Source organism: Dysidea avara, chromosome 7 (genome assembly GCF_963678975.1).
Source record: "Dysidea avara chromosome 7, odDysAvar1.4, whole genome shotgun sequence".
Classification (NCBI taxonomy): Eukaryota; Metazoa; Porifera; class Demospongiae; order Dictyoceratida; family Dysideidae; genus Dysidea; species Dysidea avara.
In genome coordinates, this window is record NC_089278.1 from 9,851,196 (window position 1) to 9,865,700 (window position 14,505).

The window sequence follows — 14,505 nt, forward strand, 5'->3', positions numbered from 1 at the left end:
ATTTCAAACCATTTTCGGAAGAATTTATGTTACTATTTATATCATGCTAATGCACTTTAATAAGAGTTCCTTCGCTAGTTCCAGATTACACAGACTACGGTGTAGCGTGTAGCTAGGTTCTATACAATGGTACCTTGGTCAGAGCGCCAAGTGTAACTATGCATTTACTCCTTTAGATCTCTTACGCGGATTTCCACGTAAGTTTTTGAATGAAAATCGTGTTTGGGTTCTAATGTATTGGTGCGGTAAAATTGTATAGGGCAAGCATGGAAAGTTTACCTAACGCGTCTACACAAACTGGAACTTGTTCCATAGAGGATTCTTTATCACATAATGATTATAAAGACATCACATCAAAGCCAAGATCAAAGGTGTGGACAAAGGTTGCTTGGTTTAGTCGCAAGACAAGGAATTCAGACTTAGCTATGCAGCACAGTAATACTGGCAGTTTTCAAAATGGCCATGGCTACATAGACTCAACTGAGTCACTAGACCAACTTCGCAGTACCAACCACATTTGGAGTTCAGACGATAGCTTAGATGTGCTGTCCAGAGATGACCATTGGCTGACAGAAACAGATGCTACTAATAGCATACAGGCCAAACGTCCATTAGATTTGCAGCTGAAAGGATGTGTTAGCCGTGCCCGGGCAATGTTCACTGGTGAACAAGTAAAACCAAATCAAACTAGAACAACTACTGATGCTGGCAAAGTCACTAGTGATAATATTGAACAATCAAATGAAAGCAACTCATACACTGTTGATTATGAAACAGAGTTGCAGGATACGTTCAAAGATTTTTCAGAAGCATGCAGGGAATTTTTAAATGGGGGAGAATTGAGTGGTGCTTTTACTGCTGATGAAGATTTTGTCAGCACAGATGATGTGGATGGTCCGTATGACAGTGAACCACCAGCTGCTGACAATAACCAGTATTCGGTTAGCGTGCAGTTTGACTCCACTGTCTATGAGTCAGAACATACTGCGTGTAGTGATGCTGAACTATCACAACCTGTAGCTGGAACACTGGTAACCAGTAGTGAACCTCCTAATCCAACTGTCATGTGTGAGTTTGCTAAAGAGCCAGTCTTATCTCAGAAAACATCTTCGATTTCGGGTGATCATTCTACTTTAGCCATACGTAGGGTTGCTACGCCTCCACATTCTGCTCCTTTAATGAGACATCACATTTCATTGCCATTACATTCTGGGTCACCCAATTTGGGGTCTTTGAAGAACTTGTCTCAGTGCAGCAGCTGTAACAGTATAGATGCTGAGTCTCTGCCTGGAAAATTGAATGAATTGGGGCATAGTTGCTTAGTTCAAAGAGCAATGAGTGTACCACACAACGTACACAGCTACAGTCCAATTCTGGGTGCAAGAATTGACAGTCACTATTGTTCACATGAAAGAGGTGGTGGTGATTATCCACTTAGGGTGAGCAGCTATAACCAGCTTCAGTGCAATAGTCCAGATGTAGTTCACATCAGACAAAGCAGCCATCCCAACCAAGATCTGATGAAACGACTTCATGAGCCTACTAGAGATGACAACATTCCTTCTCCATTTTATAAACAGCACAAGAAGGGATTTGGCCGCAAGGTCAGCGACCCACTTACTCAGGTACCGGAACTAACTGTGGATAGAGCATCCCAAGAAGAGTGTGATGGAGCAGTTACCAGGAGTGAAGAAGACACTGGCTCCACTTACAGTCTTCAGAGTATAATAAGTAATACCCAGAAAAGACTAGAGGCAGGTCAACTGAGTGAACATGGATCATTGTGGAGCTTGCGTAGTCGCTGCAGTAGTGTACGTAGCAGAACAGGGTCTCATTGCTGTGACCGGCTGCATGCCAGCTACTCTAAAGGTGTATCTGGAAATGTGTTCAAGGAAAGGATGGAGGTATGAAATATTTTATTTCATTGCTTAGTACAGTGAAACCTCACTTAGCAGCCACCTCTGAAATAAGACCACCTTGTTATAGTGGACACTTCGTGGGTCCCAAATACAGCTAATACGTACTTCATGACCTTGTTAATAAGGCCACCTCATTATTAAGTCCACAGAATTTTTGATGGCCCTATTAATGAGGTTTCACTGTAGGTACTTGTGCTGGTCCCTATATACATGTGCTGGTCCCTTCTACTGTAAAGAGGGAAATTTTGGCAGAGGAAAACTTTGGCAAATTTGGCGATTCGCTACAAATTTGCCAAAGTCTAACCCGCCAATTACTCATAGCGCCTGAGATTAGCATCTTTATAGCTATAGATTAAGCTTGAGTTCGCCAAAGTTTATTTTGCCAAATGCGATTTAGCTTGCTGTTCACCATAGCTTCCCTATTTTTATTGGTGTTTGGGTTTATGTCATACATTGGTATTCTGTTTAATTCCATATTTGTGTCGATGGTTTTACAGATGACGATCAGAAATGATATAAAATGTTTTGATTTCCTCTCCATGTTTCCTAAAGCTTATGGTTAAAAAGAAATGTGGCTAGCAGGAAAGTCTGCTATTAAAGAGGGAAAAGTTAGAAGTTACAATGATGTACTATATCCTTAGCACACATGCATCCACTTGGCTACTTACATGCCATACAATGATCACACTGGAGGCCCCAGTAGTAGTAACCTATAGTGTATGTTGTGTGTACTATTTACAATACGACATTAATTGTTAGTGTGATCACAAAGTGAGAAAATAATGTTCACTTTGTGGTGGTGACAGTTTAAAAGTATCGTTGAAAGTACCCTTAGTAAAATGCAATATCAATTTTATTTTTACCAGAATGACTACCCATCAGTCACTCCAGTGACCAAATACACTAACACACACACACATGCATGATTTTACTCTTGTTTGGTAATAGAAATTCTGAGGACCGTATTTTCTTGTTTAAATGCCGCACCTTTAATAGTCACCACATTTGGATGGTGGCCACACTGTATCCTTAATGATGATCATAAACTCCGCTCTTGAATAAACACCACGGCTATTATTTGAATCCATACTGGGTTAGGAAGAAGGTGAAGTAGAATATCCTACAGTATTATTTACATGTAGAAGTTTTCTCAGCAAGGAAAAGAGCAATAGTCATTCTTCATGTATCTAGAGGCCATATACCATTCATTTGCTGATTCCTTTTAGTGCATATCACAGTGAAATGTACTAGAGCTATTTTGAGAGCTACTAAAGTAAGCTAATACTCTTCTTGTAACTATAGTTGCTGTACTTTAAGACCTGCTTATGCTATAAACACCGCCCTATAATAGTGGTCACCTTGTGACTGCACTGATTTTAGCCACAGCGTTTAACCTAGTAAATATATGGCATGCACAAATTTGTAGATGATAATTCAAAATTAGTATATGTTACAATTAGCTGTGTCTAAAGAACTCGTGAATTAGTAATATCCTTAATTTAAATCAGTACAACTTGCAAATGAGTAGGGTGGTCCAGTTACCCAGTCTAAACAGATAAAAGAATGTTTTAACCATGTTTAGAATGTGTACATCTGTGGCCTTGTCTCTAATGATTCTCTGTTTCATCTTTCAGTAAGTTTCTGTTTTAGGCCCTTTCCAAAATTGGAATTGTGTGACTGAGAAAACTTATAGCACTGACATACTATCCATATATCAAATGCAAGCAGTTTATGATTTCTCTGAACTAGTCCTTTCATCCCAATGTGTTACATGTGGAAGTGTATCATATGTTTTACATAATTATTGTGATTTCATATCTGAGACTGATTTATGTTGTGTGTCACTATGAGTTTATGAAGTCTTAAATTGATTTGTAGAAAGTGCTACTGTGGTTCAATGAGTTTAATGATCAACAAAGAAACATCATGTTCACCAAATTGTTGGCAAGTGATACACACATGTACACACACACACTGTCATGTAACGTCTTCTACAGGGTAACTGTAACTGTGCTCAAATGCATTTGCTGTCGGTATACATGGAACCAATACTACATGTTAGTTGTCCACACAACTGTGAAGACTTTCTCTCATGGCTACCTCCTGGACTTGCATTTCACATACTCTCCTACCTTGACCCAGGTATGAGCTAAGTCTTGTGGTTATTACTGTTTACTGCCTCCCTACCATAATAACTAAGTTTGTTTATAGTATTTAATGATGTTTTAATAGGACTGTGGTTGTATCCACAAGATTGTTTAATGTAGTTAATTTCTTGCCACACAGTGAGTCTGTGTAGGTGCAGCCAAGTCAGTTTTAGTTGGTTTAACATGGCCAATGATCCTAAGCTGTGGATGAACTTGTGTAGGTGAGTAATGATGGACACTGTCAAGAAAAGTTAACATTGTATTGCTTCCATTAAGAGTGGACAAGTGGCAGTTGTCCCCAGCTTCACAGCTCAAACAACTAACTTCTTATACATTACCAGATGGCAGAGTACAGGTATTTTTGTTGATCAAGGAAAGTTACACATTAATCTCCTATTCTAATAGTGGAAGGCGATATTTACTGAGCGCTACAGACTGTTCTCTAACTGGATGAAGGGGAGATGCACTGTTAGGACTTTCGCGGGTCACACACAAGGTACATGCATACCTTGTAGGTCAAGTATTTGTCTTTACAATGTAAAACCCACACTTGTACAGCTTCCCTCATTGTATTGTTTGTGCTGGAGGCAAATGATATCAAATATGTATGAGTGGCATATGGTTGTATTGAGTGATACCTCCTTATATAGGCATCATGTGTATCCAGTTTGATGACACAAGAATAGTCAGTGGCTCATCAGACAAGACTATCAAAGTGCTATGACATGCATCATGTACTGTTTTTTAGAGTGCTACATTTTATTCAGGTATGGAACATACGTACCAATACACCATGGGCTGCGCTGACACTTGCCGGACATTCAGGACCCGTCCGCTGCCTCCATCTCTATGGTAACAGGCTAGTCAGTGGTTCTACAGACCGGACAATTAAAGTGAGCTTCTATTCATATGAGAGATATAAATGTTTTGTTTAGGTTTGGGATCTGGCAACTGATAAAGTTGATTGGGTGGGAGCAACTTGTAGAGCTACAATGGTTGGCCATAGTCACACAGTCAGGTGTCTGCAGGTGTGTACAACAGCTGAAACATCTCAATAGATTAATAAATTGTTTATAAACTGTTTACTGCAAATAAAGTGTATAGGCCCAATATGTTTGAAACCCATCAAGTTACCAGGTTGTCTGCAATTGACACTTAATTGCCCATATGCAGTTGTACCTCATTACATGCAACATTAGTGTCAACACATTTAACTGTTTGGCATGTGGTGTTAGTTTCCCATCTTGTGGTTTGTGGCTTGTTGTTATAGTCTGATGGAGAAAAGGTGATAAGTGGCTCCTATGACCACTCGTTGAAAGTATGGGATGTCAAATGTGGCCAGTGCAGGGTTACACTAAGGTGTGTGCTACCACTCTTTTGCTGACTGCGATAACAGATGTATTACTAACAGGGGCCACACAGATGCTGTGCTGTGCTTACAGTTTGTTGGGGATACTCTGGTGTCAGGCTCAAGTGATCAAACAATAAAAGTAAGGGTGTTGCTGTTGTCTTTCATTTTATTAACTTGGTTTAGGTGTGGAGTCTTCCACAAGGTCAATGCAAGATGACTTTACATGGCCACCAGGCTGCAGTCACTTGTGTGCAATTTGACCAGAGTAGAATTATCAGCGGATCTCTAGATCGGTTCATCAAGATCTGGAGTATAAATTCTGGCCAGGTACGTATGAACTAATCCATGTCCACACAAGTGTAATCTTGTGGATAGTGTATCAGGAATCTGGACTGGATTAAGGCCGAAGGGCACACAGGAGTAATCAGGTAGATGTTGTTTGGTTCTTTCTTTGCTATTATTTTATTCTTGTTATATTTCAGGCAGTTACAAGTTGATCGGTGGAAGATGGTCAGTGCTGCAGATGACCGAACACTGAAGGTGAGAGGATGCTGTGTTGTGTGCAATTTTGGTAGAGGAGGATATAATGGAAATCATTTGTGTCATATAAAATTAATGTGATGATTGTTTTTGTTCATAGTTTAATGTTATCTACATGTGTAGGTGTGGGGTTTGGATTCAGGCAATAGACTGGTTACTCTACAATCACATACTGATGGTGTAACATGTCTACAGTTTAACGACACTACAATTGTATCAGGGTCTTATGACAAGACTGTAAAACTGTGGGATTTCTCTGCTTGTTGATATTATGTACATATGCAGTCCAATCATTTTTATACTTATCCATTCTCATTTTTTTTGTATTCAATCTTTTTCTACAATTCTATTATTTGTACTGCAAGTTCACTGATCTGAAAAATATTATGAAATTGATTATTATGCTACATAGGAAGACGTGCATATTAAATGTCAACACGCGTAAAATCCACCATCGTGTTTTCTTGAGTAGCCTCTGTTGGTTGTTTCACTGTGATGTCCCTCTGTGTGTGGGACACAAGGTAAACATACAAGCCTGGGTGTATTTTTACATACCAATTGCAAGTCCCTTTTCAGAGCTGATGGTTTTCTTGTGTTTGTCTGTGTATTCCACTAGTGGCTTATCCTCAAGAGTGACTGGTTTAACTGCAACAGGCCTGTTCTTCAGTATCCGTCTGTACATGTACACAACATCAACATACTACATAGAATTGTTTTATAGCATACCCATGGGGTAAGCCTAGTGTTTCTGACTGCAATAAGCTTTCTGCTGTAGATTTCATAAACTCGTTGTGGTGGTCATACTTGGATTTCATGACAAAATCTAGCTTGTCATTTGGCGCCTGGAGAGTTGGAGACAATATACAACCGATTAACAATGATGTGGATTACTTTTGAATCGTAATGATAAACCTCTCTTCTCATGCTTGCTAGAGTTGGTGTTAGATTTAGCCTCTGCCATGGGTCTAGCTCTCCTTGCTTCAAAGTAACTTTTTCTGTTGGTGGAGGCGACTAGTAAAAATACACAAATATAACAGTACTGATTTAACTTAATCTTCAAACATTTTACCATTGTGGGTCCAAACTTCTCATCATTTTCTAATCTTGGAAACGGGTATGGATCCCGGTTAACTTCTGTAGCGAGTTCTGTTGACATTTCAACTGCACTGGATTTTATTTAATGCCTCCTGTATAGTTGTTATGTTGCTATGGTGATATATTAAAGTTGCGATAGAAAACGGAAATTCGTATTCTTTACTGCTTTACCCCCCGCTGAATTGTATTGGACAACGATGAATTTCTGGGCGACCTGGTATCGTACAAGAAGCACAAAGATTTGGTAAGCAGTAAATAACGTTAGCATTGTAAAATTGGTATATATTATCATTGAATTTGAGTACTGATCGCGTCGCGTGTTGATTGCATTTACTGAAATAGTCTCCTTGTTTACTCTCTTCACAACGCTAATAATGTACATGGATTTTAGCGTGAAATAATGGCTGTGGACCGTATGGCTTGTTAACAAAAACCCGGCTGCTTACGGGAATGTTTGCACGACAGATGGGGGTGTAGCTACATTCGTGTATGTGGCAAGCAAACACATATCAGAAGTACAGAGCTTAAGCTGTTGTTAGCTACACTTGTATTGATCTGTATCACACCTGTGGCTATAGTGACGGGTTAAGCGGATATAGTCATGCCCTATAAATCCCATCACATCGCTACATTCCTTGAGGGTGCGGGCTAGCACTTTTATGTTATCGATTAGTATCGTTTGCACCTCGGGCAATCAATGTTCTACTATAAGGTTGGGTAAAAAAGCTGATCGGTGCAGCAGCGGCAAACTTTGCCATTCCCTCAGCAAGTAAACATCCCGTTCATATTTCCTGCTCATGCAAGTGCTTGGGTGACAATGTTTTGACTATTTGTAAATCATTTATGCTACCATTAGGGACCTGTGAGAAGACTTAAAGCCTGTGAATACAGGGAGTCAAAAACATGTAACAAGAATCCAGAAAAAATCCCAGACCCAATGGTGACTGAGCAATACTATACATCTAATACTGTAAATTGAAAAATGCACTGCCAGACCCAGTCATGAACCAATCAACACCTTAATGCTAGTATGTGAGGCTTGAGAAGTATTCAAAGGACAATTAATATTTTGACATATTTCTAACCCTATCAAAATTAATGCTTGCCTAAAACATACAATATGTGTGTTTAGTGGCTTAAAATTCACAACAAAAAATGCACCTGGCATGTGTAGGCACGGCAATAGAGGATACAAAGGTTATGGGGAGGAGAGACTATGTTGGCCAGATTGGTTATATGTTTTGATCAGCTCTAATTACAGCAAAACCTCATTAATAGGGCTGGGACCAAAACTTATGGCGTCATGCTGTCAGCCACTATTGAGTGTTTCATAGTTGGACCTGGTCATTATAATGACGAGATGGCTGATGTCATTTATACCTATGTTTGTGAATGTAGCTTTTAACACATGGTGGAAAAAATGGGAACTTTTCAATATGTACAACTTTTCCAGATCATCACTTGTTTCACCACTATTTCCCATAGTAAGATGTTTTATTGTCAACCACTTCACTGTTAATGTAGTGATAGATATAAGCTGTTATGTGGTGTCATCTGTCTGCTTTTGAAAATAGGTAGTTGCTAATCGGAGGATAGTAGTTGATGTGGACTATGAAAATGGGTAAAACTAAGAAGTCCAAAGCTCAGAAAACAATTCGTAGTAATGTAAGTTGGCCAGACAGCTAATATTTGCCATGATAAAATATTAATATTTGCTATAGGCATCAAGCTCTGGTCCACTATTAGACAAACTCTGGCCTAGAGGGCTAAAAGGAGTAAGTAGAAGGACCTTCTATAATTTTATTCCATAAACCATTGTTGTTCACACAGACAATATTCTGGAAAAGCTCCAGCAGCGAGAAGCTTCCAGCTAAAGCAGATGATCAAACCAGCACTGGAACACAGAGCAGCCAAGGTAGGTTTATTGTTGATGCATTATTTCATACCATGTGTGGTTACATGGATCAAATCATTGCTTCAAGGAGGTCTGCTTGTGGTTTAATCACTTACAATGCCAAGGGCATTTTTTGGGGCTTTGTTAACCACAGCTTGGTTTACATCTCCTGTGCAGAACCACATTTGTGTAAACTTGTGTGTTCTGTTGGCACTAGAGTGTCATTCCATCTGATGTGTACATCAAGTTTTGGTCCCCATGGGCTGCCCATACTGGTTACACACCCATGGCATAGTAATCTGATACCACTGACTTTTCACCTACTTAACAGCATAAACTAACTATCTCAGTCATTCATACACTTAGGGTGTTGCAGATAACAGTGTTTTTCTTTTGTTGACAGGTTCTGCAGTGAATCTTGCTGGTACTGCTAGTTCAGGGTAAGTGTATATATTTTAGTAAACCTATTACTGTTTTTCCTATACATACCTAAAACTATAATAATGTATTGTTTTTGCATATTGTGTAGGTCTTTTCATAATATGCTCCCACCAATAATTGCTGGTGCACAAAACCTGAACTGTGCTTCAGCCAAGTCAGTAGCAAGGTAACTAGTTGTTTGTTATTCCTTTGTAAGTAGCCAGTGTTATTTCATACAGCTCTGGCTATGGCAGTATGCCAAACAGCACAAGAAATAGTGTGATAGAAACTAGCCTACCACCAGTTCCTGTTCACTCAAACATGTATGGCTCAGATTCTGATATTCAGAAAAGCAGTCCGGACACTTCCCCGCTCACAGCTAAAAAGTGGAGTGTATCAAGCTGTAGGAGATCAAGGGATGAGTCCAGTAGTTGGGTATGGAGTTTTATTTTCACTGCTATCCATGTGTCATTTGCTACCTCTACATAGGTATTACGTAGTCAAATGTCACGTCACAAAATCAGTGCAGCATCTACATGTAGTGTACCACCTCGTCCTTCACAATCGTCAATGTACTCTTTTATGCCTATGACAATCACGTGAGTTATGTCTATACTGTTGTAGTGCATGTATCACTGTAGACTGTTTTATTTTGTAGACAATTACCTAACAAACAATTTAGAGGTTCAGATCCCATATCCCTTTCACATGCAGCATCAAACAGGAAACCGTAAGCCTTTTCTATTATTTCATTTTGTGTATCCATTACCTTTGCAGACGTGTAGTTAAAGTACACAACCGTGAGTACAGCTTTTCGTCTGCTTTGGGTCGAACTAGCATTGAAGTACGGGAACCTGGAATGAGATATCGGAAATCATCTGACGCCTACTCTAAGAAGCCCTCCCTAACTAACAGGGCATCTATTGCAAGTCTGCCACCATTGGATGAACACCACAAAGAGGCAACTGCCAGTGCTACCAGGCCACAAAGGAACAGTTTTAACTGCAAAGCTCACCCAGAAAAAGAGAACAACCTTGCAGCCACAGCGAGCCGACTGAGCATAACCAGTCAGAACTTAAACGGAAGACCTTCCGTTACTAGTTATGCCAGTGATACTGGACAAAGAAGATCAGTTCATAAAATATCAATAACTTCTGTGGATGATGGCAAAGTGGTAGCAAACAGTGGCCCACCAGTTGCTATTATTGAAGAGCCAGTAGAAAGACCGACAAGCAAAAGACGATACGGGACCATCATGCTTGAAAGTCCCAGGTTATGCGACATACAAAATGCGGATTCTCCTTCTTTCAAAAAGCCAGTGAAAGCACCAGCTGCCAGAGGGAGGAAGGATTCTCTAGTGGTTCCAGCAGTGCCACAGATTGTTTTCATCTCACCTACACCTGATCCAAGTTATGGAGCACCATCACCTTCTTCATCCAGTTCACCTTCTGACCAACAATGACTTGCAACTTGAATGTGTCATATGTACCATTCATTTCCTTTGCATTCTCTGTACAAAATCAAATGTAAAATTTCACAGTGTAAACAATTACAAATAAGATGCATGTTTGTATTAAATTATGAGAAATTTCCTGCTATCTGACTGCTTTTTCAAGCACCTTCAAGGATTCGCTGACATCCTTGCTGTTACTACGTTAAGGAATTTACCATAGCAAACTATTCATCCACAATTCAGTGGTAGGATACATTTGTGCAGCCAGCTCTTCAACAGGCTTCATGTTTTGAATCAACTCTTCAAACTTAGCCAGGAAGGCATATGTTGTCTATGATAAACAGTAAACTGTTGTTGATTTAAATCCATAGCATACCTTGATACACTCATCAACTGTAGTGTGCATGTCATCCACAGCTTCCTTGTGTAGCGAAACAGACAGCTTAGTACACGTAGCCATCTACGAAACAACATCATGTAATAGCAAATATAATTTTAGCTTACAGCATGTAAACTGTATTTGAGATTGTCCATCATATAGTCGAGAGCTTCAGCAACTTTCTTGGCATTCTTCTCGATATCTCTAAGTGCTGAGTTATCCAGTAGAACCTCATCAATTGCAGCCTATCCAACAACCAGTGCCTAATACATTATACTCTATCAGTAATAACTTACAGTGCAAGCCCCCCTTTCAGGTGGATAAAACAGTGGTATTCCTACAAAGAAACAAATTAAGTAGTTAATACAAGCAAAATGGATACATTTGTGCAATGAGACGGTCACAAATGAACCGTAACTGTTAAACATCTCACTGGGAGGATGCCAGATTATTATGCATTTACAAAACCATTGACAACAATTGATACCTCATGGTGAGCTCACCATTAAATAAACACAACTTAACTTACCACCTTTGTGTCTGTGCTTGAAGGTGGCAATCTGTGACTGATCAATAAACACTTCTCCTCTTTGGTCTGCTTTAGCTTTTACATGATGGTGACTTGCTTTGTGTGGTATGACAATTGGTGATTTCTCCTCGGCCAGAAGGGCCTCAGTCGCTGCCTCAGCTGGTTCAAAAGTTTCTCTCTGCTTGGGCTTCTTCACTGGATGAGCAAACAACAGTCCTGGTGATTCAAATGCATTTTGTGTTGGCTTCAATTTTTCGGAAAGACTAGTAGTAACTGAGCTAATGCTAGCATCAGTCACTCTCTCAGAGTCAACAGAAACATTACCTGTGTGTGGTACCTTGGAAATTAAGCTAGAGTTTGTAACTGCCATCATACCAACAATACTTGGACTAGCATTACTAACTGGTGTATCAATATGTGGAGTAACAATGGGGCTTAGTTCACCACTAACAAAGGGACTTGGGGAAAGATCAAGTTTAACATCAGTAAGAGCAGCGGAAGTGCTGGGTTGAGCCCCAATAGGAGTACTATTCAACTCAAGTGCACGAATAATGGTTGGCTGGGTATTTGCTGGTGAAGTATCAATAACAATATTTGAACCATTAGAATCAGTTGCATTAGTAGCATCAACTTTCAGTTGTGTGACAGCACCTGTGACGTCTACCAGAATATCACTAAAACTGTCATTACTCTTCAATGGAGTGATGTCAACAGTTGGTGGAGTGATAGTCAAATTAAAATGGTCAGCGCCGTGATCCTTTTCTTCTCCCTCATCTTCTTGTTTGATTTCTTCTTCATCTCTACCACTTTCTGAAGTGTTTTCATCTTGTACCAATCCTGGGAACAGCATTCCTGAGTTCTGTTTGTCACCAGTAGTTGTCCTGTGGTAGCCCGTTCCAGTATCTGGTGACGAAGCCGTCATTGAACTCTGTAACTCATCGAGACTAAATATCACTGATGTCTGGTTATAGTCAGACTCTTCAGAACTTGATGCTCCATTGTAACTAGAACTTATATCCGACTGTTTGAAATTCTCCTCCCTATCAAACACTGGTGTTAGTTTGCTTGATATTGGAGAGGTGGAGAATTGGGTTTGGGATGAGTCCTCAATTAAACGTGATTGGTTCTTATTGGTGTCCATTCGGTGTTTGCCATGATGTGCAGTGTTAACAGAAGTATCTCTTTCAGAAGTCATCTCTCTAACCAGAGGACACATACTATACTTCTTATTAAATTTTAAGAAAAAAGTCCCTAAAAACCATCTGGTAACACAATATCCTAAGCATAAACAGTCCCTAGCATATAGCCTCAAAACACCAGGTTCTTTTTTTACTACAATACAAAATACATCCAGTTTGCATACTTTCAATATATGGGAATCAAGGATGACCATGAAAAGTGAATACCTAGACCATTGTGTTCCTTCGAGGTTGTAAATTACCCTACCTAACATTGCTGTGAATTATTCTGTAGTACAAAATTGTTACTATGGAATATAGAAACACACAAAGAAATGTGTTCTTATCAACAGTAACCATCAAAATAGAAACAACAAACATAACCATGACACATTTTTACAATTATATCTATATCGAGTCATCGACATCAATTGACTAGTTCAAACAAAGTATGTTACCATATAGAAATACAATAATTTGTTAGCTGTGCTTTCATTTGCTCTTATGGTTCTCAATCACAGTAATTATTGAAATACAGCTTATACTCAGAACAGTAGTAACTATAACTCCAGTCACATAGGTGGTGTGTCATGCGGCAATCCATATTGTATTAATACATACCTTGTCTACAATTAAGTGGTGATTAGGAAGTGAATGCAGCGTGTGGTGGGCTTTTATTAGAATCAACTAAGCGAGGCACTTATTTACCCTGTACATCTACCAAATAGCTTACAAAACTAACCTGGCCAGGCTATAAGTCAACGTTATGCGAACATGAAACCCTCTCAACAGCTAAAACGCATATTGCATTAGTAATTTAAACCAAGTGCGTTAAGTAGAGGAGTGTGGCTTATTGGAAGGCAAGGCTGCTGTCACTGGTGACGAAAATAAACAACCCCGCCAAGTTAGAAAAATGTCACGGTGATCAATGTGTACACGATGAGATTTAGTCGGGTCTGGATCACACAAGTCACAGACAAGACCAAAACTGGACAATGGTAAAATAGCGCCAATTACTGCGCTAGCATGAATATCTTTATGTGCACATAGAGAATGACCCTATTGTGTGCTAATTATAGTCAATTCAATACAGGTGTTAACTGCGGTTGTATTTCTGCAGTTTATGTGATGTTGCTGTTAGGCCTGATGGCCAGAAACTGTATGTAGCATCTGGAGGCAAAATCTTGGTCAGCCTGTGTTTGCCTTGTGTGTTTTATACTATTTGATTTGCAGCTCTATCATGCATCAAATGGAGTGTTTGAGAAAGCTGTGAAAGCTCACAAGGAAACTGTCTACTGTCTTGCAATTTTAAGAGATGGTAAATTAAATGTGGCTAACATCAAATATACCAGCTTACCAATCTCATTGTGTCCTAGGGCAGAGAATGGCATCTGGTGGGTCAGATAAGACAGTGATTATTTGGAGTTTAGATCTGATTGGATTACTGAAGTTTACGTAAGACAGCACCAGTGTGCTGGTGTATGTGATTAATTATTGCCACAACAGACTTGGGGACTCCATTCAATGTATGGCATTTAACCCAGTTACCCATCATCTACTGAGTTGCTCTTCTGTGGACATCGGTGTGTGTGTGTGTGTG

The 14,505-nt window shown here is 39.6% G+C and overlaps 5 protein-coding genes across 8 annotated transcripts in view; 3 read left to right on the forward strand and 2 right to left on the reverse strand.

Moving 5' to 3' along the window:
* Positions 1–32: 32 nt before the first annotated feature.
* On the forward strand, positions 33–6,364 carry LOC136260045 (uncharacterized). Its single transcript, XM_066053645.1, has 16 exons — positions 33–197; positions 260–1,904; positions 3,798–3,863; positions 3,917–4,061; positions 4,206–4,287; positions 4,343–4,421; positions 4,472–4,562; positions 4,717–4,781; positions 4,834–4,959; positions 5,002–5,094; positions 5,337–5,425; positions 5,478–5,556; positions 5,601–5,744; positions 5,793–5,845; positions 5,900–5,957; positions 6,081–6,364. The coding sequence occupies exons 2-16, from the start codon at positions 267–269 to the stop codon at positions 6,222–6,224; spliced, it is 2,952 nt and encodes a 983-aa protein (XP_065909717.1). The 5' UTR covers positions 33–197; positions 260–266; the 3' UTR covers positions 6,225–6,364.
* LOC136260054 (protein CFAP276-like) lies at positions 6,323–7,179 on the reverse strand. Its single transcript, XM_066053658.1, has 5 exons — positions 7,027–7,179; positions 6,849–6,968; positions 6,684–6,799; positions 6,513–6,631; positions 6,323–6,460 (listed from the first exon to the last, which is right to left on the reverse strand). Exons 1-5 carry the CDS (start codon positions 7,111–7,113, stop codon positions 6,390–6,392), a joined length of 513 nt encoding a protein of 170 aa, XP_065909730.1. The 5' UTR covers positions 7,114–7,179; the 3' UTR covers positions 6,323–6,389.
* LOC136260051 (uncharacterized) lies at positions 7,157–10,969 on the forward strand. 2 transcript variants are annotated; one of them, XM_066053655.1, is made up of 11 exons: positions 7,189–7,296; positions 8,451–8,536; positions 8,627–8,717; positions 8,774–8,827; positions 8,883–8,967; positions 9,350–9,386; positions 9,476–9,553; positions 9,606–9,801; positions 9,856–9,965; positions 10,025–10,096; positions 10,144–10,969. In XM_066053655.1, exons 3-11 carry the CDS (start codon positions 8,655–8,657, stop codon positions 10,826–10,828), a joined length of 1,380 nt encoding a protein of 459 aa, XP_065909727.1. In that variant the 5' UTR covers positions 7,189–7,296; positions 8,451–8,536; positions 8,627–8,654; the 3' UTR covers positions 10,829–10,969. The 2 variants fall into 2 exon arrangements, with proteins under 2 accessions (XP_065909726.1, XP_065909727.1); XM_066053654.1 differs by lacking the exon at positions 8,451–8,536 and having other exon boundaries at positions 7,157–7,296.
* Positions 10,846–13,775, reverse strand: LOC136260050 (uncharacterized). 3 transcript variants are annotated; one of them, XM_066053653.1, is made up of 8 exons: positions 13,648–13,739; positions 13,527–13,592; positions 11,728–12,926; positions 11,495–11,535; positions 11,324–11,443; positions 11,196–11,279; positions 11,074–11,150; positions 10,846–11,010 (listed from the first exon to the last, which is right to left on the reverse strand). In XM_066053653.1, the coding sequence occupies exons 3-8, from the start codon at positions 12,920–12,922 to the stop codon at positions 10,962–10,964; spliced, it is 1,566 nt and encodes a 521-aa protein (XP_065909725.1). In that variant the 5' UTR covers positions 12,923–12,926; positions 13,527–13,592; positions 13,648–13,739; the 3' UTR covers positions 10,846–10,961. The 3 variants fall into 3 exon arrangements, with proteins under 3 accessions (XP_065909725.1, XP_065909724.1, XP_065909723.1); XM_066053652.1 differs by lacking the exon at positions 13,527–13,592 and having other exon boundaries at positions 13,648–13,775; XM_066053651.1 differs by lacking the exon at positions 13,527–13,592 and having other exon boundaries at positions 11,728–12,944; positions 13,648–13,753.
* The window catches only part of LOC136260044 (intraflagellar transport protein 122 homolog), an 8,620-nt gene continuing 7,840 nt past the window's right edge, over positions 13,726–14,505 (forward strand). Inside the window, exons 1-5 of the mRNA XM_066053644.1 lie at positions 13,726–13,903; positions 14,026–14,092; positions 14,139–14,223; positions 14,282–14,360; positions 14,412–14,488. Coding sequence (XP_065909716.1) covers positions 13,845–13,903; positions 14,026–14,092; positions 14,139–14,223; positions 14,282–14,360; positions 14,412–14,488 — 367 coding nt within the window. The 5' untranslated portion in view covers positions 13,726–13,844. The remainder of the gene's footprint in view (positions 13,904–14,025; positions 14,093–14,138; positions 14,224–14,281; positions 14,361–14,411; positions 14,489–14,505) is intronic.

What these genes read in the sequence shown, in the direction of transcription:
- LOC136260045 (XM_066053645.1), top strand. Translation starts at nt 267, where the DNA reads ATGGAAAGTTTACCTAACGCGTCTACACAAACTGGAACTTGTTCCATA. An exon ending in ACTCTCCTACCTTGACCCAG is followed by an intron (nt 4,062 to 4,205) that starts GTATGAGCTAAG and finishes CTTGCCACACAG; the next exon opens with TGAGTCTGTGTAGGTGCAGC. An exon ending in CAGTGCAGGGTTACACTAAG is followed by an intron (nt 5,426 to 5,477) that starts GTGTGTGCTACC and finishes TATTACTAACAG; the next exon opens with GGGCCACACAGATGCTGTGC.
- LOC136260054 (XM_066053658.1), bottom strand. Translation starts at nt 7,113, where the DNA reads ATGTCAACAGAACTCGCTACAGAAGTTAACCGGGATCCATACCCGTTT. An exon ending in ACACTAGGCTTACCCCATGG is followed by an intron (nt 6,632 to 6,683) that starts GTATGCTATAAA and finishes GTACATGTACAG; the next exon opens with ACGGATACTGAAGAACAGGC. An exon ending in TGAAAAGGGACTTGCAATTG is followed by an intron (nt 6,461 to 6,512) that starts GTATGTAAAAAT and finishes TCCCACACACAG; the next exon opens with AGGGACATCACAGTGAAACA.
- LOC136260051 (XM_066053654.1), top strand. Translation starts at nt 8,655, where the DNA reads ATGTGGACTATGAAAATGGGTAAAACTAAGAAGTCCAAAGCTCAGAAA. An exon ending in TCAGCCAAGTCAGTAGCAAG is followed by an intron (nt 9,554 to 9,605) that starts GTAACTAGTTGT and finishes TATTTCATACAG; the next exon opens with CTCTGGCTATGGCAGTATGC. An exon ending in GGGATGAGTCCAGTAGTTGG is followed by an intron (nt 9,802 to 9,855) that starts GTATGGAGTTTT and finishes ACCTCTACATAG; the next exon opens with GTATTACGTAGTCAAATGTC.
- LOC136260050 (XM_066053651.1), bottom strand. Translation starts at nt 12,943, where the DNA reads ATGTGTCCTCTGGTTAGAGAGATGACTTCTGAAAGAGATACTTCTGTT. An exon ending in CTGAAAGGGGGGCTTGCACT is followed by an intron (nt 11,444 to 11,494) that starts GTAAGTTATTAC and finishes GTTGTTGGATAG; the next exon opens with GCTGCAATTGATGAGGTTCT. An exon ending in GAAGAGCTGGCTGCACAAAT is followed by an intron (nt 11,011 to 11,073) that starts GTATCCTACCAC and finishes ACGTAGTAACAG; the next exon opens with CAAGGATGTCAGCGAATCCT.